This window comes from Phocoena phocoena, chromosome 14 (assembly GCF_963924675.1).
Source record: "Phocoena phocoena chromosome 14, mPhoPho1.1, whole genome shotgun sequence".
NCBI lineage: Eukaryota > Metazoa > Chordata > Mammalia > Artiodactyla > Phocoenidae > Phocoena > Phocoena phocoena.
This window is the reverse complement of record NC_089232.1, coordinates 45050901-45077464: the sequence shown is the minus strand read 5'-3', so window position 1 is coordinate 45077464 and position 26564 is coordinate 45050901. Positions and strand designations below refer to the sequence as shown.

Here is a 26564-nt window from a genome sequence, read left to right as displayed (position 1 = left end):
TCCAGGGAGGTAATTGAAAGCCTCTGATGCCTATCTTTGACCTATCTTCTCTAACTCTCTTGTAAATTGCCCTCCTTCGCCTAAGTTTTTGTAGGTATCTGAATGCCTTTTAATTCATGAAAAAAAAATCTTGTACCTCTTCCTACAGTTACTCCATATCAGAGAATTATGAGTAAGACTCTGAGATACCTTGCATAAACTTAGAAGATTAGAACTGCTGGAGGAACAGAAATTAGAGCAAAGTTTTTAGAGTTTTTTTTTTTTAAGTAATGAATACTCATTTTATGACATCAGTGGTGATTGAGCTTATTTTAAAACCTTTCCTCATAGAGCCAAACATTACCTATGTTTAACAGGACAGCTGAATCAAGACTCATATTTTACAGAGTTCTTTCTTCTGATTGTCACGCGCAAGAGAAATGTGACCAGTTTAAAAAGGGAGGCCTATGTGACTGATTTTTAAAAAAGGTCAAACAATCTGTGTTAAATAGTATACTAAAAAGTTATGGTGGTATGAATTACCTTATAAGGCATGGAGGTATAAAATATATCCTAGATATGACTGTTGGTAGGTTGTAGAAACAACTTGAAAAACATTTTTAGAAAAGGGGTATGTTTATATTTAAGGAAGGATGAAGTTAAATAAGTGAAGGTATCCTGGGATACCTGGGCATTTTATTTAACGTGCCTACTATTGCATTGCTCTTCTACTGTTAGAGAAAAGCCAGGCATTAAAGATGGGCGTTATATTCTAGGGAAAACTTTTTTTAGGTCCCAAAGCTTTTCACGGCATTGACAAAAGGGCTTCAGCTGGGAGGCTGTTGTCAGTATTGTTTCTGCAGTCAGGAGATCGATCGAGGTGCTGCTGGGCTTGGCTGGTTGAGACTTTAGAGAAATCATGCAGCCTCTCTCAGCTTCACTTTCATTTGAAAAATGAGGGACGAGGGACGGGATGGTTAGATATTCTAAGGTCCCATAGGCCTCCAAGAGTGTGTGTGGGCTCCTGAGGAGTTAGCAGGCTGCCTTCCTGTGGTTACCAAGGTGAGTTTTTGGCCTCTTTTCCCAGTGGTTTCTGTGTACACAGTGAGATGCAAACTGTGTTTAGGGATGATAGCAAACTTTGTCCTTCTCCAGGAAATGATAAATGCCATGTGACTCTGACTCAAGTCCTGGTCTCTTGTTAATTTTTTGTAAACTTTTTATGTTTGATGAGTCAGAAATGCAGGCTCTTGTAGAGTGTTAACAAGACTTTGATTATAATCGCTTCAAATTGCAGGCCCTTCTCCTGTGTAATGATTTTTGCCATTTGCCTTTCCATAATCTTACATAGGCAGGATAGAAGGACGCTTTGATCAGTAAGAACTGTGATCTGTTGCTTCATGAGCCCTCATTACACTAAAATTATTAACAGAAAACTATGTGCACACATTAAGAGGATATCAGCAAGTCTGAATATTTCATGAGAGTTGATGCAGTATCACAGAACCTTAGGAGTACAGAAAACTCCTCTGTTAATATCGGCCAAGGCGATCCTGTGCACATGTGCGCCTGCTCGTGGACACACACACCACACCCGCATCCAAATTGTATAGATGTGTGCATGCCTGCTTAACTATGATGTGTTGCTACTGACTCTTCCTAAACGACCAAAAACTACTACTACAGATTTGTGTTTTGGGGATTGAGTCTCAAAGAGGCTGACTGAAAAAACAGTTTTTGAACAATTTCATGAAGGGTGGACTTGCAGAGATCAGAAGGCCTGACCCTAGGGGTAACTGCAGTACATGGAGGTTACTCTACAGCACTCTGTACACAGACGCGAGGCTTGGAGGCAATTTGGAGTCAATAAGTACTTTATTTGGACTTTTGTTGTAAAAATGAGAGTTGGCAGGATTCCAATACAGTTTTTTTTTTTTTTTTCCTTAAGAGTTGAAGAGAGGACTTGGAGGGATCAGTGTGTTGGTTGATAGCATTTGAGAATGTCTTGTTTGAGTTTGGAGTCATAGATGCATAACATGGCCTAAGATCAGCTTTTCTTCCCCTACCCAGTAGTGGATTCCCACAGAGTCAGTACCAAAGCTTTTAAATTTCATTTAACTTTATTTTTAATTGTGGTAAAAAAACACATAACATAAAATTTACCATGTTAACCATTTCTAAGTGTACAGTTCAATAGTGTTAACTATATCGACATTGTTACGTAGCAGATCTCTAGAACTTTTTCATCTTGCAAAACTGAAGCTCAATACCCATTAAACAACAACTCCCCAATCCCCCCTCCCCCCAGCTCCTGGCAACCTCCATTCTACTTTCTGTTTCCTTGAGTTTGACTACTAGATACCTCGCGTAAGTGGAATCATACAGTACCCGTCATTTTATGACTGGCTTATTTCATCACGTCCTCATAATGACTTAGCAGAATGTCCTCAAGGTTCATCCATCTTGAAGCATGTGACAGGATTTCCTTCTTTTTTTAAGGCTGAATAGTATCCCATTGTATGTACCACATTTTCTTTATCCATTCATTCATTCGCAGACATTAGGATTACTTCCACCGCTTGGCTCTTGTGAATAATGCTGCAGTGAACATGGGTGTGCAAATATGTCTTTGAGATTCTGCTTTCAGTTCTTTTGGATAAGCCCAGAACTGGGGTTGCTGGATCATATGTAATTCTATTTTTAATTCTTTGAGAAACCATCATACTGTTTTTCACAGCAGCTTCACCATTTTACATTCCCACCAACGGTGCACAAGGGTTCCAATTTCTCCCCATCCTTTACTGAAACTTTTATTGTTATTAAGATAAGATGTAGTGGGAAAAGATACCATTGTGGTCACAATTCGTGGTTTTCCTGGTGGATGGTAATTTAAAAGGGTGATAGAAATGGTAATAAAAAGGTGAGTGGAGAGGTGGTTATAGGTGAGCATGGCAAGTTTTAGAAAAGCGCTTAGGCTGTCTCTTCTCTCCATTCTTTTTTTTTTTTTTGCGGAACGCGGGCCTCTCACTGTTGTGGCCTCTCCCGTTGTGGAGCGCAGGCTCAGCGGCCATGGCTCATGGGCCCAGCCGCTCCGCGGCATGTGGGATCTCCCCGGAACGGGGCACGAACCCGTGTCCCCTGCATCGTCAGGCAGACTCTCAACCACTGCGCCACCAGGGAAGCCCTCTCACTTCATTCTTTACCTGTCGTTAAAGTGCTAGTTATAATGAATAGATTCATACATCAGATGTGTGCCTCCTGAGTAAACTATTCCCTCTGAACATCATAAGAATAATAGAGGACTGCCCTGGTGGCACAGTGGTTAAGAATCTGTCTGCCAATGCAGGGGACACAGGTTCGATCCCTGGTCTGGGGAAGATCCCACATGCTGCGGAGCAACTAAGCCCATGCACCATGACTACTGAGCCTGCGCTCTAGAGCCCGTGAGCCACAGCTATTGAGCCTGTGGGCCGCAACTACTGAGCCCACGTGCTGCAGCTACTGAAGCCCACACACCTAGAGCCCGTGCTCTGCAACAAGTGAAGCCACTGCAATGAGAAGCCCGTGCACAGCAACGAAGACCCAATGCAGCCAAAAAAAAAGAATAATAGAGAAAAATCCAGTGAAGAAAACCAAGAGAAAGGGGGTCTTTGAACAACAGACCTTGGGATTCAGTTTGTTTGGGGCTGACTGTGTGTTTGGGTCTCTGCTGGGCTGGGAGGGTGAGATCAAAGGGGCCAGTACCACAGTCTGGGGCCTCCTTGTCTCTCAGCTGGTACAAGTTGGATGTCAGAGAACACACAGAAAGATATGGGTCATCTGCCACTTAGTACAAGCCTGTCGGCTCCAACTTGGTGTTGGATCCTGGAAGGGAGGCGGGAGAGGGGATGAGGATGCCCTTTCTCTGATTTCAAGCCCTGGGCCCGCTTCACTGACCGAAGGGCTCAAGAAATGCATGCCACTGCCTTTGTCCTCAGCCCGCGATACCTTCAGGTTTTCCCTGGAAATGAAAGAGGCAGCAGGAATTCAGAAGGCCTGCTTTCTGACTGCTGGTGTGCAGTAACTTACTCTGTGTCTGTGGGCATGCCGCTCTGTGCTTCATTCTCCTTCTCTGTAAATGAGATGGCTGGCTCAGGTGGGTGAAGTTTTAAAAGGACCTTCTTGACACGTGTTCAGAGTTCTAGCTCTCATCTCCTTGTGAAGGATTAAGATATTGGTGGGGGGTGTTACATAAGGTGGAACAGGCCCTGCGGTTTACCATATGGTGTCAGCTATCTCACAGAGCCCTTGCTCTGTTCAGTGTGCAGGCTTCTGAAATGCCTAAGTCGCTTTTGAACAGTTCTGACAGTTTCTACTTAGAGGATACTGGGCTAGGTGTGGAGTGAAGGTTATGTAAGACTTGCATCTGCCCTAAAACAGATCATGATGTATTTCCAAGAGCATTATATCCAGAGGACCCTGGAGGTTTTCTATTTTAGATCTCTTCGTTTTTAGGGAGAGCAGAGCATTTTGAGAAGCCAAGGGCCGGGCTCTGGGTCAGCAAGGCCAGTCAGTGTCAGAAGCTGAGACTGGAGTCCACTTTTCACTTCTCTTGAGTCTGTAAGGGGTGCGTTCTCCATTATTTTAATTAGGTAGATAAGACTGGTGCCCAAGAAGAGATAAGCAGTACTCCAAGGCAGCACACAAAAGGTGCCAGACGATGCGGGGCTGACAGTATGGGTATAGGGTTTCTGAAAAGGAGCAATCATTCCAGCTGGGATAATCTGGGAAGCCTTCCTTGAGGAGGGAAGTTTTGAGCTGGGCTTGAAGGATGGGTGGACTCTAGCCGGAGAGGGAGAGGAGAGGGGAGCTCCATGAGCAGAGGTGTGGAGATGAGAAAGCCCGAGACAGGTGGTGGGGATCAGTTTGGCTGGGGCAGAGAGACAGGAAGGAGGAGGGGACGAGGACTGACATTTATTGAGCATGTGTCTGGCGTCAGGCACAGTGTCTGGCCCTTCACCTGCGTCGTCTCACATGCTGAGTGGGGGACTGACATCCTGACCAAGTGCTCACTTGAGGACGTCACTTTCTCCCCTCCCCATCTGTACTTGGGACCTGTCCTTCTTAGCGTAAAAGTCATTTACACTTTGATCTGGTGGGAAAGTACCTGGTTTCAAATGGGGAGAAAAAGAAAACGGGGAAGGATTGTCAGGTTCTGTAAAGAAGGTCTCTGAGGCCGTTGATAGTATTTCATTCTCCTACTGTAAGCCTGGAGGCTGTCTCCCAGTTAATGGCAGCTGGCGGGCCTCGGCGCTCCTGAGTGACTGGGCTGACCATGAATTATTCAGGGCCTGTACCCAACGAGTGGCTGCCTGGCCAAGCCCTGTGGGAAGGAGGCTGTGCTATAGGGATCAGCAGAGGCTCAGGTGCAGAGGATGAAGAAATGACTGCACCCTTAAAATATTTCACGCTTTAACATGCCGGGGCTGCGTGCACTGTTCCATGGCCCTGCAGCTGGGTAATCGGGGCCTGTTTTTCAGAGTGAGAAATCACGTCCCCCACGCGCAATAAATAAGTGCAGTAAGCTACACACTCGTGTTAGCATGGCACGTGTTGTCAGGGATTTGGTGAGAAGCCGCGTTAAAATTGCAGATAGGATGGTATGGATGGAGAGCATCCGGGTGGAAGGAACCCCACTCTGCTCTGTTTTTTTCTCAGCCAAGGAGAAGAATGCTGTTGTCGATCCGTTCAGAGTGGTACTCACACCAGCTCTCACTAACCTCACTTGTCATGCGTTACCACATCTTTGCATTTGTGTGCACGTGCCTGTGTGCGTTTGTGTGTCCTGTTTCCTCCTCTGGGCCGGAAGTGCCTGCAGAGAAGAAATCACCTCTTATGACGCTGTGGGTCCCTCAGATGGCCTGAGCTGAGAACACGGTAGGGCTGAGAACTTGTTGGGTGGGTTGGCTTTTGCTCTGTGCAAACCAGGAGCGGCGGGGCCTGTGTCTTGATGATGAGGTTTGCATCCCTCACTCCCTTTCTTTCCTCTCCAGGTGCCTGTTCAACCTGGCTCTTTTCACCCTTTCTCATTACAGCCAGTCTGTGTTAAGCCCCTGGAAAAGATAACCTGGGTGTGGATACCTGTGGGCAGGGTCCAAAGGCCTATTTTCACAAAGAATAGATTTGTATTTCCTCTTTTCCCATGTCTTTCCCACGAGCCGTGCTACCAGGAAACAGCGTCTTGTCACTGTTCCATCTGCCCCTTTGTAAAACGCTGGCCCGATGGCTCTGAATACCTGTGTGTGTCAGCCTTTTCCCTCCAAGTTGGAGGTGGGGAGCAGAATCAAAACTCCTGGGCAAGAGCAGACCTGGCCCCAACTGCATTCCTCAGATGTTCTTTCCTTTGAACCATTCTACCTGTGTGGAGGAGCCCAGTCTTGGCTGTGGCTGGTGTTATATATTCACAGGCATAGCAACACCTGTTTGCCAAAGGTGGGGCCTCTGGACTGGAGCATTTCTTTTGCCTCTGAGGGGAAGCTTTGCATGTGCAGATAACAGATGAGATAAGAATGCAGGATAAGGTTTGGCTGGGGTAGAAGATTCAATAAACCGCATTCCTTCCTTCCCCCGGGACCTTGGGTGCTTGTTAGTGAGTGTAACTTGCCATTTTTTCTCCTTCTCAGCAGAGATGTCAGTGTTTTGTATTCAGTTCTGCTGTGACCAGTGGAACAAGAAACAGGAAAAGGATATGAATAAAAATTAGATTTGCCCCCGTATTTCAGCCATAAAACTATATGATTTTGTGGGAGGGGTGAGTGTGTGTTTGTGTGTGTGTGTGTGTGTGTGTGTGTGTGTGTGTGTGTGTAAAGAGAGAGAGATCCATTTGTCCAACCATCCATCCATCCATATCCTCCAAGGCACAGAGATAGCAATTGTTGTGGATGGAAAATACCTTTAGCCTTCCCTTTAATCTTTGTTCTACTTACTCTGAGTCCCAAAGTATCAAATCTGATAGCCCCACCTCAAACAAGCATTGGCCTCTCTAAAAACATAGGCCTTTTATAACTTGTTTCATAGTGAGTATTGTGCTCTTGCTATCTCTGAGATATTACTACTTTTATGACTATAAAATACGATTTTGAATTTGCCTTTCCCAGTGCATAATGGGGTGAGTTACAGAGAGGGAATGGGGTTTGTGAGTACTTCCCAGGTGGAGGACTGGTCTTGCTATTCCGAACTGTCCTTGTCCCAAAATCCAAAGGGGCTCCCAGCCTGAGGACAGTGGTTCCACGTGGAACCTATAACACCCTCCAGCTGGTAGCCTCCTTGGGGAAGAGGTGGGGCAGAATTCGCTTTTGAGATTTCCTGTATGAGAAGTTTAAAGACTAGTAATCGTAGCTGCTATGATGGTGCTAAGATCTTTCTAAACATTTAAGTCAATTATAGAAAAACTCTGAGGTTGGTCGCATTACTGGGCCAGTGTTTCAGGCTCAGAATCACAAAGTTTTCTAGAAAGTGGCAGAGCCAGCTTCCTAGATTCCAAGTCTGTTTTGTAACCCCCTTTCCTCCTCTAGCTTTGCATTTCCAAACCCTGACCCAGACACTCAGTGGGCAGTGCTCTAGGGGAAAATATGGGGGTGGTCTCAGCCCTGATCTAGGAGTCCTTTGGGTTGTGAGGGGAGGGGAAGTGCTGCCGACTGCTTCCAGCCGCCCGGGCCGTAGGCCCTGAGAACGGAGACATTCTGGAGAGCTTGGCAGGCACAGAAATGCCAGTGTCACAGATGTGTCTGCCAGTGGGACATTGTGAAAATTGTTCTTTGGGGTGGGAAAAGGAGGTTTCAGGGAATTTCTTGTTTTCTGGTTTTGGCTGGATTTCGTGGTTGTATGCTTGGTTTGTTGGTTGGGTTTTCTGGTAAGTGGGGCCGTTTCCATTGAAAAAGGGATGGGTTCTAAGAGAAGATGCATCCTGAGGCAGGCTTTGGGGAGTAAGGCCAGCAGTAACTAGGCAGTTATCGGGTGGGAGGCTCTCCAGGCATTATGTGTAGTAGAAGTAGAAGGAGAATGATCACAGTTAGGGTTCAAGACTGGGGGAGGTGGGCAGGAGGCTCCTGGAGGAGGGAATGGGTGGGCCAGAGAGGGAAGACAAGGAAAACTGGGGAGATGAGACAGAAAGATGGTATAAGTTTCAGCTGCAGGGAGCATGAACGCAGCAGTACGGTTTGGAGCCCACTTGTCTATTTGGCCACATGGGTGGAAGAGGATTATTTTAGTAGTAGTATTTTGGTTTCCTATAAAGAAAGGCTCAGGAGAAATTGGCTGTGGTCGTCCAACTGTCAAGGGATTTGACCGCGATGAACACGAAAGGCAGATGTGGAAACAGCAGGAGAAAGCGGCAGAGAATTTGGCAAGATAGTTTGTATGTGAAACCTTGTTGTTTCACTCCCTGTTCCTACCACTTCCTTCCCAGCTCTTTGGGTTGGCTTGTCAAGTCCTTGAATGTGTAGAAATCCCATCACATCTTAGCATTTTGGCCATCCTCTCCCAGACATTTCAGTCTTGCTAATGTTCAGATGTTCAGGAAATGAACACCCCACGGTTTACCCTTTCAAGCTTGCTGTAATGCAGGAAAAGCAATCTTTTTTTCTTTTGACCTCCCAGACTACATAAAGCCTCTTGGAACAAACAGAGGTTTAATCTCACTCCCTTAGTGTTCCCCTTCACGTGCCACATGCTAAATCATACAGAATCTTAGTTACAGGTCCACCAAGTATGACAAAAGGAATAAGACAAGACCAGACAAAACCCATTCACAACAAGGGAACCCTCCACGTAGCAACTTCTGTGTGAACCAGCAGAGAACGTGCCTGATCCTGACCCAAACTCAGTGTTGTCTAGGTTCGTGTGGAGGCTTGCTTGGGTTTTAGGTTTACCTTGATACCATTTATCGAGTCTTAGGGTTTTTCTGAAAAGCGTAGACACCATTAGTAAGCTGAGTACATAGGAGAAACATCGCTAGACCGGTAGGTCTGCCGTCCAGGTGTGTCCCTGCCTCAGCAGCTGTGCGGCCCTGGGCAAGACACTGTATCTCTCTGAACCTCTGTTGCCTTGTCTGCAAAATGGACACAATACCTACCTCACTTGAGAAAATGTATATGAAAGCTACAGGGTGCTGTAATAATGTGATGTTGTTACTGTGGCCATTGAGTTTATGTGGAGATGAACTCAAATCACTCATACATTTAGAACCAGAAGGAGTTTTTATGACCATAAATTCCAACCTGTTTGATTTGTGGGCGAGGATTGCAAGGCCCAGGGAGGTAAGGCACCTGTGCAGTTACTTAGCTCCTTGGTGGCCCTCAGGAGTTGGGGTGAGCCTGAGAACCTGACTGTGGTCTTGAGTCTTTCCACCACACCACAGCACTTCTGATTTGTGCTGTCTACAGATAACCATAGCAACCTGGCTTTACCTTTCTGGCATCACAAGGATAGCAGATACATGTTACTTGGGCTTCAGTTGCTTCAGTCCCATAGCTGACTTGACCAGTCCATCGTGGCCATCTTTCATTACGCCTTGGAATCATTTTCTATTTTTGGGGGGGCTGTGTCGTGCGGCTTGTGGAATCTTAGTTCCCTGACCAGGGATTGAACCCGGCGCCCTTGTCAGTGAGAGCACCAAGTCCTGCCCACTGGATTGCCAGGGAATTCTCACGCCTTGGAATCTTGATGCAGCCTGAAGGCAGGCATGGCCGCTTAGCAGGGTTGGCCACGTGTGTTGATACCCGACATGGCAGGGTCTGTTTCTGGGGGAAGCTTGAGTGTTAGGCATTCTGAGCCCCGCCCCCCGCATTAATGTTCCCGTTCACACGCTGCGTGTCTCTGTCATAGGTGTCTTCAGGATTCTCTTTCTCAGATCACTAGAAATAAAACTGACTCGGACCCCTGGCCTCTTGCTTTATTGAGTTAGAGCTGGGCAAGCTCCTTTAAGTTCCTCCTTTCCTCCTCAGCACGCCTCCGTCCTTGCCCGCCTGCCTCTGAAGGTTAGTGGGCCTCCTCCTGGCTGAGGCTGCCTGTGCCAGCCACCCCGGGCAGCCATTGCCCACCGGCCTTTTCCTGCCCGTGCCACCTCGGGGCTGAAGCCTGTGCGCGGAGGACATGCCGGCTCGGCCCGCCCCAAGAACCCTTCCCTGGTCCTGTAGCTCCCTTCCCTCATCTGGCCTTCACCACCTCTACCTTCTTGTCCTCCATCTTCTGTTTTCTCATTCTCCAACTCCCTGTGACCTCACTTGAGCTTGTATTATCCCCGGGACCTCCTAATTCACACACTGGATCACCTGTTCTCTGATTGTTCTCTGTTCCCTGTTCTTTCTGCAGCACGTGCTGCCATCCAGCTACCACCTTCCCTGCTTGACTGTCTCTCCCCTCTCTTGAACTTTCATTCTATGAATCCCTTGGTGTCTCCACTGTTGTTTCTCCTTCCTCCCAGATGCTGGCCTTCCCCAGGGCTCTCTGCTCGGCCGCTTGCCTCCTACATCCCTTCCTAGGCTTCAGCCCACTGCAGTCTCAACTCTCAATCTGTGCACGGGCTGTATCTTCAGCCTTGAGCTCTGTTTCCACGTTCCTGACTGCTTCTGGACGTGTCACCCTGTGGAGTTGCAGCCTGTCTGGAAGAAAATGTTCATTCCCCCCCTGTACCCCACAGCCGGCTCTAAAAACCCCAGAGTCTGAAGCTCACCGCTAGCCTTTGAACCTCCCAAAGACTTTGAAGTCCCACAGGACTTGAATTGGTTACCAAAGTCCTATGGATTAACTCTTGCATCATCCCATTCCTTTCTGCTCCTATTGCCGTACCCTGACTAGCCCTTTGACCTGGACAATTGCAGTGACCACCTTGCTGCCTTTAATGTCTCTCTCCTTTCAACCCATTCTAATCTACCACTGCCAGATTAATCATCCCTAGAGCCCAACCCAGAACCCGTCCTCCTCTGGCTCTAAAATCTCCAGTGGTTCCAAGCCTGCCTCTCTTGGCTTCCTCCCACCTGACCCTAGTTCCTTACGTTTCAGTCAAACGGTAGCACCCGCTGGTGCTGTTCTCCCAGACAGTCCAGTTGCTGCCTTTACTTGGGCGACTTTCCCCCAACGAGGAGAAGAGCTTCCCCCTCATCCCAGACTGTTGATAGTCTACCTGTGCTTCAAGGTCTGGTCAAATGCCACTCCCTCCTGGGGTGGTTCTTCCTGCCTTCCTGTGCAGCTCCCCTACCTACTCCTCACTCTGTTCTGGTTTTGGACTATTGGCGTATCTGTCCCATCTCCTTTGGCTACCATCTCTCCCAGTTATCTTTGACTCCTCCAAAACACCAGGCAGTGTGCCCTGCGTACAGTTGGCGTCCAGGAAATACTGCGTGGAATAAAGCATGAGCCCTCTGGCCGTCCTTTACCTCCTCCCGCTGCTGAGGTGGAGGTGGTCACGTGAGCCATTAGGGTTGGGTCCTCTTCTTCCCTGGCCCCATCACACCACAGCATTCCCACGTCTCACCCCCTGCCCCTGTGGGGTTATTAAACCCTTCCCTAGCCTCAAAACCTTTCTTTCTAATATTTACACGTGTCCACTTCACCTGGCTTGTTCTAAGTGTGCTCTTGAGTATCCAACGTGGCTACATGAGCCCCAGCCTCTCCCTCCATCACATCGCATGTAACCTGGTGAATTAGAAAGCTTATTTTACCTACTTCCCTGTACCAGAGGGAACTGAAAGGGAGACTAAGAGTGGTGACTCATACTCTGTTCACTCAGTGGCTTAAAGATTAAAAATGTGTTGTAAATTGTCAAGCACTTTGCAGTCTCATTTTGTGTGCCCATAGCTAGACACTTAAGAGACTTACCATATCACCAGTATATTTAATAGTGAAGAGGGGCCCGTTAAAAAGATCTCAAATGAGAAAATTCTCCATTCTCCTCTTTGTAGCCTTGATGTGATACGTGGGGGAAAAATCAAGAAGAGGTGCATTTTGCAAAACTACTTCTAATTTTGAATAGTATGACCATTTTTAGGGCATTTTCACATCATCCCCTCAGTAATCTTATAGGTAGGCATGAATTATCCCTGTCTGACAGCAGAGGTTTAGAAAGAATCCGGGGTTTCTTCTAAGGTTGTAAGTGATTAAGAGGCTTGGCCAGGACTAGAAACCCAGGTCTTGGGAATCCTAGTCAAGTGCTTCTTCCAAGACCCTGCATTTTGCCACCTTGCTGTCAGTGTTTTGAATTGCAGTAGAGGGGCTTTAGAAAGTGCTCTACTACATCTTGGATGTGGAGAAATATCTTCGAATCCTGGGCCTGGCTTTAGAAAGCTAAAGTTTGACACTGGATGCATTAAAAACCCAGCGGTGTGGATGGAAGGAATGGGGTTGTTCTGAGTTGAGCAGTTAGCTAGACTCTGAGTTTGTTTTAACTTTAGCCTTGAACAGGATGCAGTTGCTTGAATTACAAGTGCCCTGGGGACTAAAGTAAACCTTTGGTGGAGGCCCATCTCTTCAGGGCAGATTGGAATCCCTTAGGAATGAAATTACCTTCTTCAGTGAGTATGGCTGCAAGGCTACACACTTGAAACGCTAAATTTGTAATTTGTTGTCTGCCTGTAGTTACTGAGAAAGGGGATGGGTGGGTAACTAGGGTCAGTTATTTCCCAAGAACACATTTTTGATCACTGTTATTGTCTATGTAGAGGATTTTGTTTTTGGTTGAGACTGGTGGGAGAAGTTAGGGCGGAGAGTTTTAAATTTTTGAAGAACTCAGAAGTTTAAAGGCTTTGTTTTACAAATCACAGTAGGATTTCAGGGTGATTTCTTTTATCTCCTCATTGGTTCCTGAAGTCATCCAGGTCAGGGATCCTGGAGGTGTTTACCTGTGTACCTTTCTCCCACAATGCCTTGCAAGTCGGTGCTCCCGTAAAGCTTGCATTGAGTTACTGTTATAGGGCCGGTGTTATCCCGGAAAACCTCCGCTTAACGTCTCGTACTGGCAGCTGTAGGTCGTTTGAGAATATCCTTCCGTGAGCCTGAACTTACCCGCTCCCCCCCGCCCCCCTCGCTGTGGCCTTGCCCAACGCCCAGGGGGACTTTTACTTTGACCCGCTGGCACGGCCGGGCCGCCTCCGCGTGGTCGGTGCCCGCGCGGTGAGGACGCTGAGCGCCCAGGTGCGCGGCCCGCATGGCTGCGTGAGCTCCTGAAGCTAAATAGTGGAGGAGCCGCCCCGGCCGGGGACCTGCGGGGCGCCTTACCCCACCGGGCCGCCTCCTTTTCATGAGATAGTAATCGGAGACTTTTCCGTTACGTGAGGCTCTCAACAAAAGATTGTAATTCCAGCAGCTTTGCTTGGGAAGGTACCACCGCGGCAGGCGCGTCCTGGGCCCGACCCGGGGGTCGGCGGCCCCACGGCGGCCGGTGGGTGGGGGCCGCGGCCGGCCGGCCTCCCCCGCGCCCCTTGTGGTACAGCCTGCGTTTCCTCTACAATGCAGTTATGCTAATCAGGTGACATCACCGCCCAGCGCACGGCGAGTGGCTCCTGATTAAATTACAAACCGGCGGCCGCCAAGGGCAGCCGGGAGGAGGTGTGTGCGCTGTGCCCGCGAGCTCCCGGGCTCGGCGACGGAGGCGTGTTTAGGATTGGCCATATTTTTAAAAAATTTTAAGTAGGACTTGCGCCTCCCTCCCTCCGCCCTCCCGCCCCTCCTCGGTAATTTATTTCAAGCCTAGAGCCAAGGGCCACAAAAGGAAGGAAAACCACAAGGAATTAGATGCGTGAGTGGCCGGGCTAAGGTGGACTCTCCTCCGGCCAACTTCCTATCAGATCTGCCTGCTGGACTTTCACACCGGGATGGGGCTTGCCTAAGGTCCAGCCCTTTTAGCCGAGGCCGGGAGCCAAGCGTTGCGGAAGCTGCTGCGTGTTGGATGGGGGTAGGAGGGGGCTGGAGCGGGATTTCCACCGTGCAGCCCGCCGGGGCGTTACGCTGGGCATAATGGAATTGCAGAGGACGGCTAGCATCTCCGGGCCGCTGTCGCCGGCTTACACGGGGCAGGTGCCTTACAACTACAACCAGCTGGAAGGGAGATTCAAGCAGCTACAAGGTAAACTCCCGTCTCAAAGGCCGGGCCTGACCGGGGGCCGTGCTGCCTCCAGTGGTTCTGAGGGTTTATTTGTGCCATATGGTACGTGACCCTAATGAAGACCGGCGGCCGCGCGCCCGGCCCCAAAGCCTCTGGTTGGCTGCGAGCACCCCATTCACTACTTAAAGGAGACAGTTTCTCACTCTTCACTCCAGAAAAGCCACCGTTTGGAGTCTCTATCTCCAGTTTCCCTTGGGCTCTCTTGGTTGTCAGGTATCTGCTGCCCACTGCACACACATTTTATCTCTTTTTAGCTGTCTTTGCATTTTAGTAGATCAATGATAATAGACCTATTAGTATGCAAGTATTTGATTCCGGGTCGCCTCGGTCTCCCAGCACCCAGCCTTTTACCTCTGGGAAGCCTAAAGGTGTAAAGTGCACTGCTGGACACCCTGTAGAACAATAGCAAAGGGAAGGAGGGAGTGGTCTTTTTGTTCCTAAGCCTTGGGTAAATTACAGTTTTGATTCCGAAGCTTAGTTTTAACCCTTTTGATGTATTGTGTTGGGATAGAGCCTTGCCATCAATTTAGTGAGCTATGTAATTTATAATGAAAACCAGTTATTGTCATTCCAGTGCTATTGGGTTAGATTAGTTGGATCAATTACAGGTTTCTTGGAGTCTGTATTAATCTCAAACAGTTGAACGAATCTAATATTTTTATGGAGAGCAGTGTGTGGGGTGATGGGCCTGCAGCCTGCGGCCGAAGTGGCCCCTGCAGCCCCCTTCCCTTGGCTGTCCCTGCCCAGCCAGCAAGCCTGGCCGGTGGTGTCTTGGAGCTTATACATGAAAAAGGATTTGTAACTGAAAACAGAACTCTTTCCGTTAGGAAGCCCCTGGAATCGGTAATAGGCTGGGAATGATTCTAGTGCTGTGAAAAAGTAGCCTTTGCAGACGGTGTATGTTTCTTATTTTAACTCTTCTTGGTGCCGCAAATGTGGATCCTGGGAGGAGGAGGAGGAAGGAAGGAAGCAGCTCAGTCTTAGAATGTTTTCACTGGGGAGACGGGGAGGCTATATTTCATTCACAGGTTTATTTGTCTTGTGAAATAGTTGACAGTAATGACACTTTTCTGGAAAACAAGAGGCAGAACAGGACATGATTTTAAACATTTGCTAGGCTGTGCTGCATTCCTCGGGCAGTTAGCTAAGAGGAAGCTCCATTCTCTCTAGGGAATGGTTGTGTGTCTTTGCTTCATCCCTCTTGAGCTCTACGAAGGTAGAATTTGCTTTTTTGGAAAACTTAGCAGGGGCCAGAGCTGGTGGCGGGGTGGGGACTTGAAGATGGTAAATAGAGGAGTGGGGTGTGTCCATTATCTTCTGCGTGTGTGGTCAAAGGCCCACAGTTTGAGGTTTGAGGTTCTGAGAATTCAGAATGCACCTCTTCTTCAAATGACCCAGGCTCCTCACTTCATTGTATCATACTGCCAAGGAGAAAGCACCAAGGAGGATCCTTGATCTGAAAACCTATTACTGAGGTCCAGTCAGCCCCCTCCTGTAGTCTCAGAAGAAATGAAAACCAAGGAGAAAATACCAGAAGGTGTGGGGAGCAGTGTGCCCACAGGCCCACCCATAACAAAAGGCTGTTACTCTGAAAGGTTTGAGGACGGTTGTAAAACTGCTCACTGAGGAGGGTGGAGCTTACACACAGGAAATGTCTTAAACTGTCCTCTCTGGAAAAGTAAAATTTAAATTAAAAAAAATCACCGCGTGCCTTTGATATTTTACCTCGTGTTTCCCAAGGAAATTCCTTCAAAAGGGGTGAGCTCCACATTTTGTGTGGTGATTCTTTTAAATGACCTTTGTCCCCTAATTTAGTTGCAGATAACTTTCTTATTTCTAAATATTGCGGTTTAGAAGTTGTACAAGTTTAGTGTTGGTATTTCTCCTATAACAGAAAACCACCCGTGTTGGGGAACTGAGCCGGGGTGAATTAACTCTCAAGTATGGTGGATCCCAGGAGAATTACAAACAGTTGGCATCATCCTTAGTTTCACATGGAATTGATTGCATTTTTAAAAACTTGAGGAATATTTTTGATAAAACCTTTTCCCATCCCCACCTACCCCCGACCCCCGTCTGGTATTTGTTACTTACTGTTTAGTATTTGTAGTGCTTCCAGTCATCACATCTTTGATAACATATAGATTCTGTCTGCTGATTTAATTTCGTACATGCCTACTAAGCTGCCTTTTTCCTCTTTTTAATCCTTCCTAGTACTTATAACCCAATACTGGCAAACGACACCTCTGAATCTGTATCGATTTTTTTTTTTAGTGCCTCTAATATGAACTTATTTGTTTAGCGTCCACACCTTAGAGCCTGAGAGTACTGTGATTTTGTAGGAGATATTTCTGCAGTTTTCTTGGTTTCAAATCTTTTCACCCTGGATCCTAAAAATCTCAGGAGGGGGTGGAGTTTTAATGTTCTAGCTAAGGGAAATACAATGTTAAAGTGAGTCTGGTCTTTTAGATAAAATAGCTTATAGAGATTTATCAGTAAGTAAATAAGTGTGATTAGAAACAAAACCTCACTGAGGGGCTTGAGGGGCTTAAGGGGCCGAGGTGCAGCGTGATGTCTTTCACACTGATGCTCCTGGCGTAAGAGGTAGGACCTTCCACCTCTGATGGCTTCAGACATTAACCACTGACGCCCAGCACACACCTGACAGGCACACACCTGACAGGCATATCCACTGCGTGCTCGAGATCTCTTTCGAATTTCACCTGCAAGATTAAATTACCACCTTCCTCAGAATCTGTTCGTGTATCTTACACAGTTAGATTTGTTGTTTTGTTTTTCTTTTTTAAATAAGAGAGGACTGCTGAAACACAACAAAACTCAACCTCACATGTTTTTTAAAAATGTGCTTGTAGTAACAGAGAAGTTCATGATGATACCTTTTCTCCAGTTTCACCTCAGCCAGCTCCACCCCTTATCAGACGGTACTCCTGCCCCTCCTCTACTCAGAGGCTGTTGCGCCTGCCTATTGCGTAAATTAAATTCCAGGCTCCTTAGCCTGGCATTCAGGACCCTCCCCCAAATGGCCCCAGACACGAAATTCCTATTCCAGCTCTTTACATTCCAACCAAATAAATCTTCCAGGTGGGCAGGCCTGCAGCTCCTCATGAAACCCAGCCCTGGGTTTTTCCTTCATTGTCTACCTCATGCCTCAAAGGCTCTGCCCTTCCATTTCACCAATAGAAATCCTTCCTACAATTTTTTTTTTTTTTTGCGGTACGCGGGCCTCTCACTGTTGTGGCCTCTCCCGTTGCGGAGCACAGGCTCCCGACGCGCAGGCTCAGCGGCCATGGCTCACGGGCCCAGCCGCTCCGCGGCATGTGGGATCTTCCCGGACCGGGGCACGAACCCGCGTCCCCTGCATCGGCAGGCGGACTCTCAACCACTGCGCCACCAGGGAAGCCCCCAACAATTTTTTTTTTAAGACTGTGCTTACATTCCATTATTCCAGAAAGCTTCTCCTTGTCTCCTCCGTTGGGTAGTGGGAAAAAGATTTCATGGAGTGCTCACCATGCACCAGATGTGTTAGTGGGAGCTTTGTCTATATCTCATCTTGTGTTCATAGCACACTTAGGAGATTTTTTTTTAATTGAAGTATAATTGATGTACAATATATGTTACAGGTGTACAAATATAGTGATTCACAGTTTCAAAGGTTATACTCCATTTATAACTACTATAAAATATTGGCTTATTTCCTGTGTTTTACAGTCCATCCTTGTAGCTTATTTTACATATAATAGTTTGTACCTCTTAATCCCTGGCCCCTGTATTGCCCCCCTCCCCCCGCCCGAGGTTTTAAAGATGAAAAGGTAGAGAGTCAAATAGCTTGTTTCAGGTCCCAGGCACTGTGTTGAGCGCAGGCTGAACATTGTTGTTCTCGAACTTTCTCCTCCAAGACTTCTAGATATGAATATTATTTTATTTCTGCAAAAAAGAGAGAGAAGGTGACCTTGTGAAATGCCAGCCCCAACCTGCTTCTCTCTTCTTACTACCTGTCCCCTCACAGCACTGATTCTATCAGTTCTGGCAGTGGAGTTATAATGAAGACGGAATCTAGTTGAAATACACCAACAAGAACTTTCTCTGCCTTCTTTGCAGCCTGACCCTGACATCCAGCACCTGGTGTTTCTGGAGAAGGTGCTTTCTCTTAGCTGTTCTGGCTCAGTTCTGGAATCATGGAGTCACCTGTCTTCATTGGGACATAGAAGGAGACTAAAGATTTGCAGGCTGTGGGAATGTGTTACACTCAAGTTTATTATGTGCTCTCTCAGGGTTGCCTCCTTGAATTTCTTCATTTTTTTGGTTTTGATTTCTAAACTGTTAGGGAAAGAATTTTGCTGGTTTTATACCCACAGTTCATGGGGAAAATGCATTCTTAAGTGTTTAAAAAGAACTTTCCAGTTTGTTATGGTACCTAGATGTTTGTCTTGTGTAATTTCCTAAACCACAGAGAGAGAAGATTGCTGGGTTTACACCTGCTTGTCATGAAGAAAACTTTAAGTTCTTAGATATAAAGTAATAGCCTTCAAATATTTCCCACTGTGGCAGTGAAAAGAGTTGGTGACAAATGATAACCCTGGTTTTCTTGGGGTGGCCAAGATTTATAAGAACATTTTCTGGGTTCTGGTCTGGATACCTGCCAATGCTGTACTATGATACTATAGATTTTTCTAAGCGCAGATAACTTTGTGGGATAAGTCACCAATTTAAAAAAAAACTCTTTTCACCAGTTTACCACAGTTTCAGCTCAAAATTTAGAACCTCCAAGCAGATTTGTGAATTAGAATCTTTTTTGAGTGATGTACTACTATTAATTATTAATATTTATAACACTTAACTTGAATACGTACCATCTTGCTTAATTAACTACATGAGATTATTCAGAGTACCCAGCATGGGAGCCAGTACTCAGTAGGTTCTAAATAAGTGGGCATTTCCTTAGTACTAATAATAATCCTGTGGAGTATTCTCTTCCTTTTTATAAAGAAATAGATCATTGGATTAAGATCAACCAGTATGAGGCTTCCTCTCCAGAATCCAGGTTTTCTGACTCCAAACTTGATCTTCTCCTATAGGACCACAAAGTGTAGGTTAGGTATGAGCCATAATACCCATTACCCAGATATCATGAATACATTCTGGCGGCATGGAAAATTAACGAGCGCAGAACTGCTCAGATTTCTGGACATGTGGTGCCCTCAGTTTTTGGTGGTCTAGGAACACCGACAGTCAAGGGAACACTGATTCTTTTAGCTTAAGTCCAATGTTTGACTCTTGGAGACCAGTTAGGAAGAAGAGGAGGGAGATAGTTACTCCGTTTGAGGAAAAGATACCACTTACGGTAGTGAAAGAATGGGACTCTAAACCGTCCTGGCTACTGAGGAAGCTTTCTAGATGATTGTGTTCCCAATTTTCATCTCTTCTCATGCCTTGGGCCTAGAAAGGGGTCTGTTCACAGCCCCACTGCTGCCTCCTCTGTGTTAGTCTCTCTCCGTGGTTTCCTAATGCCCCCCTCCCCCGCATGCAGCTGCCTCAGCCTCCCTAAATGCAGGCTCTGATAAGAGATCTCCCTGCAAAAACTTGGGATTTGACTCCAGCTGACCTGCCCACCTCCAGCTCCTGCTATTCCTTACTCCACGGTACTCATGAGTCCCTAAACCTACCCTGCATTTTCCTGCTCTTCTGGTTTCTTCCCCCTGGGAATTATTTTTTGTGTCAGGATCTTTTTTTTTTTTTTTTTTTGAGGTTCAGTTCAGATGCCACTTAATTCAAAGGAGAGGTGATCAGAATCTCTGCTTGGATTCTTTTCCTTTAAGATTTAAAGTTTAAGCCCTTGGTCAATCTCCTGTGATTTTCACATCCTGCCTTTGGTTAGAGTTTGAGTATCTGCCTCTCTGCTTTCCTTACATTTCACAAAGTCTGGGAGCATAAAGACAAAAGTCTCATACAGCCTGGCTTACCCATAGAAGTCACTAAGTATTTATTAAGGAGTGAATGAATGAAGTAGTATTATGGAATACTTTGTTTCAGTGGTTCTCAGAATGAGGTTCCTAGACCAGTAGCAGCATCCTGACCTGGGAACTTGCTCTAAGTGTAAATTCTCGGGCGCTGCTTCTGACCTACTGAATCAGAAACTCTCCAGGTGAGGCCTAGTCATAGGTTTTTAACTAGCGTGCCTGGTGACTGTGATGTACACTCAAGTTTGAGAAACGCTCCCTTATTGGATCATTTGTACCCTCTTTGCAATTTGGGGGTGAGAGGATTTGGGAAGAACAGATTGCATGAATTGCTCGCAGATAGGAGCAGATATTGTATCTGATTTCTTATTGAAGAATGAAGAGTTAGGGAAAAGTATGTTTTAGAACAAAATTGTGTAGTAGTGGAAAAGGTATTTAGCCAGTCAGGAATGAGCTCTATCCTGCTAAACTAGAGGAGCCATTTAACATCTGCAGGCCTCAGCCAACTCCTGACTGCCAAATGGGGTCAGTCATCTGTCAGAGCTTCAAGTTTCCAGTGAACCAGAGCTTCACAGCCATTCATCGGTTCCTGCTGGAATCATACTTGTGCATATTATCAAAAATACGCCAGGTAGATCCCAGCCATTTTTAGATCTTAGTGCCTTTTCTCCCTTTTGCCTGCCAAGTTTCTATCAACTCTTAGAAGCCCCAGCCATGAAAAACTAATGACAGGGGGAAATAAATGATGGGGACGTCGTAAAGCCTTTCTCTGACTTCAGTATTCTTTGCTTGATTGGCTTGCTTAAAAATCTGGCAGTTGTTTGTATATCATGGGTGCAAAGGACTTGGCATTCAAAAGCTCAGTAGTTGGTTACCAATCTAGGCTATTTTAAAGTAAGAAGACTCCTAAGAAATAAAATGATAAAAGTGTTTTAGGCAGTATAGGACATGCTTTCTTGTCCTCTTTGTTTATTAACACATATTTATTGGCAGCCTGCTTTTCAGTAAGCAAGCTGTCCTCTGGTTAGGAAGTGTATGAGTAAGCGTGGCTCCGCTATGCTGCCGAGCTGACTGATGAGTAGAAGCAAGTGGAGAAATAAACTTGTTCCAGGTGGGGACCCAGGTAGGGGAATTGAAGCAGGGCCAGGGTGGCCGGAGCTTAGAGTCCAGAGTGAGGAAGTGTTGGTAGGAGGGGTACTAGAAGAGAGAGTAAGCGAAGGCCAAAGGATGCACAGTCCTGTAAATCAAGTTAAGGAGTTGAGAAGGCAGTGGGAGGCTACTGAAGGATTTTAAGTATGGGAGTGACTTGTTCTGATTTTTTTCTCCTTAAGGAAAGGCCAGTCTGGTTCCTGAGTATAATGATTGTTTTGGAAGGTGGGTGCTGGTCAAGAGAAGAGGCAGGAGACCACTTAGGAGGCTGTTGCATTTGTTGTGATGAAAAACAGAAACAGCATAAGCTCCTTGAATTCGGAACTGCAAGGTACTTAGAAGCTTATTACTCAGTGTGGTCTGTAGATGACCTGGGAGTTTGTTAGAAATGCAGAATCTCAGGCTCGCCCTGAACCCACTAAGTCATAACTTCCTTTAAGCAAGATCCCCAAGTGGTTTGTATGCACAGACAAGTCTAAGAAGTGCTGCCTTGGAAATAATCTCTGCCTGCTCCCCTACCCCTCGAGCCGAGAAGGAAATAGTCCTAAAGAGGCTATGACCTTTCTGAGGTTTAACTTTTGTGTTTCATATAGAGTCTGCTTTAAAGGAAGGAGGGGTGTGTGTGTGTGTGTGTGTGTGTGTGTGTGTGTGTGTGTGTGTGTGTGTTAAGTAAACTGGATCATTTTAACTGTAAAAATAATATAGTATCCAAATGAATAATAGTTAATTAAAGAAAGTTTAGCGTTACCCTAGGAGATTACAGGGCTTTAAAGCATGTTTGGTTAATTCCTAGCTTTATAAATCTTTGTAGAGTTTGGCTAGGATTCTTTTACTTGCTAATCCTGCAGTTCTAGAAATTTGTGAAGTTAAAAAAACACAGTTTCTTTTCATCTATCCATTTGGTATTAATGGAGAATTACAAAAATACTCTGGGCTACTTTCTCTTAAGTTCTTCCAGAATTTCAACATGGTGTCCTGGGAAGTAGAGGCTTATTAAGTCCATACTTGCTTCATGACTTAAACCTTTGATATACTTTTAAACTATTTTTTAAAGCAAAAATACCCCCTCCTCCCCACACTCCATCTTACTAAAATGATCCTAATTAAATGAATGTTGGTGTTCTTGCAGTTGGTTAGACTTTAGTCCGGTTTCATATATATCAGACTTACCCAGCAAGTGCCTTCAGGTTTTGGTGTTAAAGCTGGATTTGAAATACATTAAATATCTGTTACTTGATAAGCGCTCACTTCCTGTGAGTCTGCAGGTGAAGCTTTAAAATGACTGGTTATTGATTAGGTAGGGGAGAAAAAGCACCTGCTGAAACTTGTTGGCCAGAATTTTTTGCCCCTTAGAAGAAAGAAAAGGGGTGGGGAGATAAGTGACTTCTGTTCTGACTGGCATCAGTCCAGAACCTTTCTGACAGGGGAAGGGGTGTGGGTAATGAAAGCAGTAGTATTCAGATGGTGTTCTTTCAAAGGCAAGGTTGAAGGTTATTAATAGACAAGAATTAAATTTCTAGCTGTTCTTTGTATTACTCCAACATTTTTTATATTTATTCTTTCACAGCCGTATCACGTCATCTCCAGAATAAATAAAAATGAAAGAATAATTCATGTAAAACCCCACAGTCCCCACAAATCTTAACTCTCTGATAGTTCTTGTTTATATACAGTTTAAGAGTGTTATAGTCATTATATAGATTCAGTTTTGTCTTGGCATGTTGTTTTTATTTTTCACTTAACGTTATATGACAAACATTTCACATGTGGTTATTTTCTGTGCCTCTTGTCAAATGGCTTTCCAGATCCGGGCAATTTATTTACCAACCTGAACCTGCTGTCTCTTCTGTGGGCTGGGGGTAATACAACTTCTGTGTAATAAGATTGTTGGAAGAGTAAGCGAGATTCTCCGTGGAAATTGTTCGGGCCCTCAGTAGTCAACAGCAGCCTTTATTATTACAGGTCCTGGTTAAAAGGCAAAGCAGTACCCTGCGGCGGCAAGTCTTTTGAACTTGAGTTGAATGCCTCAACCGCGCCCCCCCCCCCCCCCCCCCGCCCCCGAAACCTGTTCTGGGTGTGGCTTCCTTCAGCATGTGTAGAAGAGCGTTGAGTTTGCCTGAAAATGCACCCAGCCGAAAACACCCCCTTTTATGTTGCCCTTTAGAAAGTACACAGGGTTGGCAGCAGTCACTTGAGCCTGGTGACTTTTGATGTTGGTTGAGGACACAGTGGTGGTGCCTCTCCCAAGTTCACAAAAAGTGTGCGGAGCACTTAGTGCTGCAGCCACAGCGTCCAGCACGTCCTCAGAAGAGACTACTGTAGCCAGACTCACATTAGCTGCCCTCTGTAGAATGCCTCTACTGTGTTTGCTTTTGAAAGGCCTCTCTTAGCCTTTCTCTCTCTCTCTCCCCCCCAACCTTGTTTTCAAGAGGCACAGGACCTTTGAGTAGCAAATCCAGTAATCACACACAGTAGCATGGAGACACAGGCTGGCCTATATTCAGTCTCACAAAGGCCTTGTGAACGATCTGGCCTTAAAGTCTTTTTTTAATGCTTAAATGATGCAGGTGGAGAGTTAATCTGAGGATCACTGAGGCACGCTTCATTCATGAAGAATGTGAGCAAAACATAAAACGTCCGGAGGCTCTGTTCTTCTCTGGTGGCAAGGAAATTACATAGGCTGTGTCATTATTTGGGTGAATTTTACCCCCCCGCTGAGAGTGCAGTTGTGTTGGAATTTTGAAGTGAGAGCTGTGGGTTTAAGCACGACTAGTTGCAGGAGTGGTGTGTGTGTGTGTGTGTGTGTGTGTGTGTGTGTGTGTGTGTGTGTGTGTGTGTGTGTTGCCTGAAATCCTTATACAAACCATAGACATTATTTTGGCCACACTGACAAGCAAATGGTGGTTATCCCTTGGAATGTGGCCTTGGCATTTTGAATTAGGTTTGTTTTTTAAAGAGAAACTTTGAAGGTCTGGTTTAAAGTGGATAGAGCCTTTGAAAATCTGCCTAGTCTGTTTGAACTGTTAAATGCCAGTGAGTTTCTGTAGATTGCTAGCTTGATTGTATAGTAGTGGAGAGGTGAATACAAGGCTAGTGCAAAGTGTGTTTCTGGTGCTTGAAAACGGTGCCCTGATTTCTATTGAGGAAGACATTTATTCCTACAGAGGTTTAAACGACTTGCTATCAAAAAAACTCAGTCTTGCAGTGGTAGAGGGAGATTGTGTATTATCTGCGAACAACTGCCAAGCAGATGAAATCCCAGCTGCACAGAGTTTGTGGTGGAGAGTGGGTGGCAGGGACCAGGGGAGCAGGGAAGCAGCAGGCGGTCGTGAGAAGGGCTGTATTCAGAATTAGGATATTTTATCTCTCATTTTAGAAACTCAACGGTGGTGGAAAGTTCATGGGCTGTGGATTCATATAAGCCAGCATTCAAATCCTGGCTCCACCATTGACCTCACTGAGCCCCATTTTCTTCATCTGTACAAACTGGGAAGAATAAATAGCCCTTGGGGGGTGGTTGGGAAGCTTAAATTCGTATATTGTATAAATAGGGTGACCAACTCATCCTGGTTTGACAGAGACTTCCCCAGTTTAGCACTGGTTGTCCCACATCCAGGGAATCTCCCAGATTCTAGGAGAGAGAGAATCTCTCTTAGAATACCAGGCAAGCTGGGCGCTAGGTCACCCTAATTATATATGAAAGCACCTGTTACTGTGTATAGAGGATGGAGATGATGTCTGTATGTGTTAGTTCACCGCTGCATTCCTTCCTAGTGCTTGGCACATAAATAAATGTCTCATAAATAAAGGAGTGTATGAATGAATGAGTAAAGTAGTGAAGGCGGTAGTAACACATACAGAGTTGTTTTAAGGTGACTTAGCGCCTCTTCTTCCCTGTTGACTCTCATTCCCTGAGAAGAGGTGGCCTCACCAGCCACATGGTAAATAATGTGCTGAATGAAAGAATGAATCACTCATGATAATGATTTTGGCTCTATGATGTGGCTAAACTATAACTTCAGGAAGAGCTTATCTGAGTCTGTCTCCTTTTTTGATAACATGAAATTTTGATAGGACCCTAGGGACCTCCCTCATGTAGTCCCTGTACCCTACAGGGCACGGGGGAATTGACTTCACTTTGGTGAAAAGGAGAGGAGAGGGGAGCCCACGGCATTACAGTACTTGCAGAGAGAGGAACCGGTCCTTGGAAGTTAATTAGGCACCGGGTTGTCTCTTCATTTTTGTTGCTTTTTTTTTTCCTTTGAGTGGGTGGGCAAGAGTAGTTGGACCAGGAGAAATGTTTAAGGGTGACACTAGGACATAGCAAAAGAGGTAAAAGTGTACCCCGTGAAACTGCAATCCATTCTTCTAGGTGTGGTAGCCATTCAGAGCTTTATATTGTGTGGCTGTGAATAAAATGAATGAGATTTCTCTAATGTGAATGTGCCTTTACTCAGAGTGATGCATCATGAGTAATGCTTTTCTGGAAGCCAGGCAGTTAATAATACTCTGAGCAAATAAAGGCACAGCCTCAGAAGTTTAGATACCAGCTAAATGTGCAAGCTTCGTCTTTTAAACTGAAGAAACAGCCATGGAGAAAACTAATTTTGGCCCAAGAACTACTACTTACCAGCCCTCAGTGCCTTACAGTCTCCAACCCCAACACCCACCCCGCCCCACCCGCCCCCCCCCCCAGCTTTAAGAAAATCTTTGGGTTTCCTCTGCAAATGTATATGATTTCAATTTTGAGACGGGAGGTTATTTTTTCACTTGAAACACAAGGAAACAGTTTTTTAAAGTCATACTCATTCCGCAGTGGGCTTGACTGTAGCTGGACTTGACTAGGAGTTCTTGGCCACAGAACCACATGCACTGTTTATCAGGGTAGTAAATTCTGATGGCTTTTGGGGAAGGGAGAGGGTTGGAGTTGAGGGAGGGGCACTAGAGCTGGGCCAGATCTGGCGCTGGCTGTCTCTGTGAGGGTTTGCCCCTGGCGTGCTGGGGGGTCAGATGGGAGGGCGACCCAGATGTTCATCTCAGCCATTGTCATCCAGGGATTCTGAAATGACCTTTCTTACCTCATTTTCCTACGAGCTCATAATTGTCTGCACACATAAATTGTGTCCTGGGTCCTGGCTCCCTCTTTGTTTGATCAGGAGCCGCTCTTCTGCTCAGTGCTTTTTTGGGAGAGTAAAGCGAGGCCCAGGTCATTCTGTGATGCAGCAGTTGATTTGGGATCTTCTGTCTTTGTTCCCCCTCCCCCAGTGGGAATTCACACTGTAACTCATCTTCTAAGGTTCCCTGCCTTAAAAACCCACAAA

At 46.1% G+C, this 26564-nt stretch overlaps 1 protein-coding gene across 2 annotated transcripts in view; it reads left to right on the top strand.

Moving 5' to 3' along the window:
• SPTBN1 (spectrin beta, non-erythrocytic 1) overlaps positions 1-26564 on the top strand; it is a 196109-nt gene that overhangs the window by 71039 nt on the left and 98506 nt on the right. Inside the window, exon 1 of one of the 2 annotated variants that reach the window (XM_065890893.1) lies at positions 13969-14077. The exons of the other annotated variant lie outside the window; for it this stretch is intronic. Coding sequence (XP_065746965.1) covers positions 13969-14077 — 109 coding nt within the window. Of the gene's footprint in view, positions 1-13968; positions 14078-26564 lie in introns of those variants that run through there. 2 annotated transcript variants of the gene reach the window in all.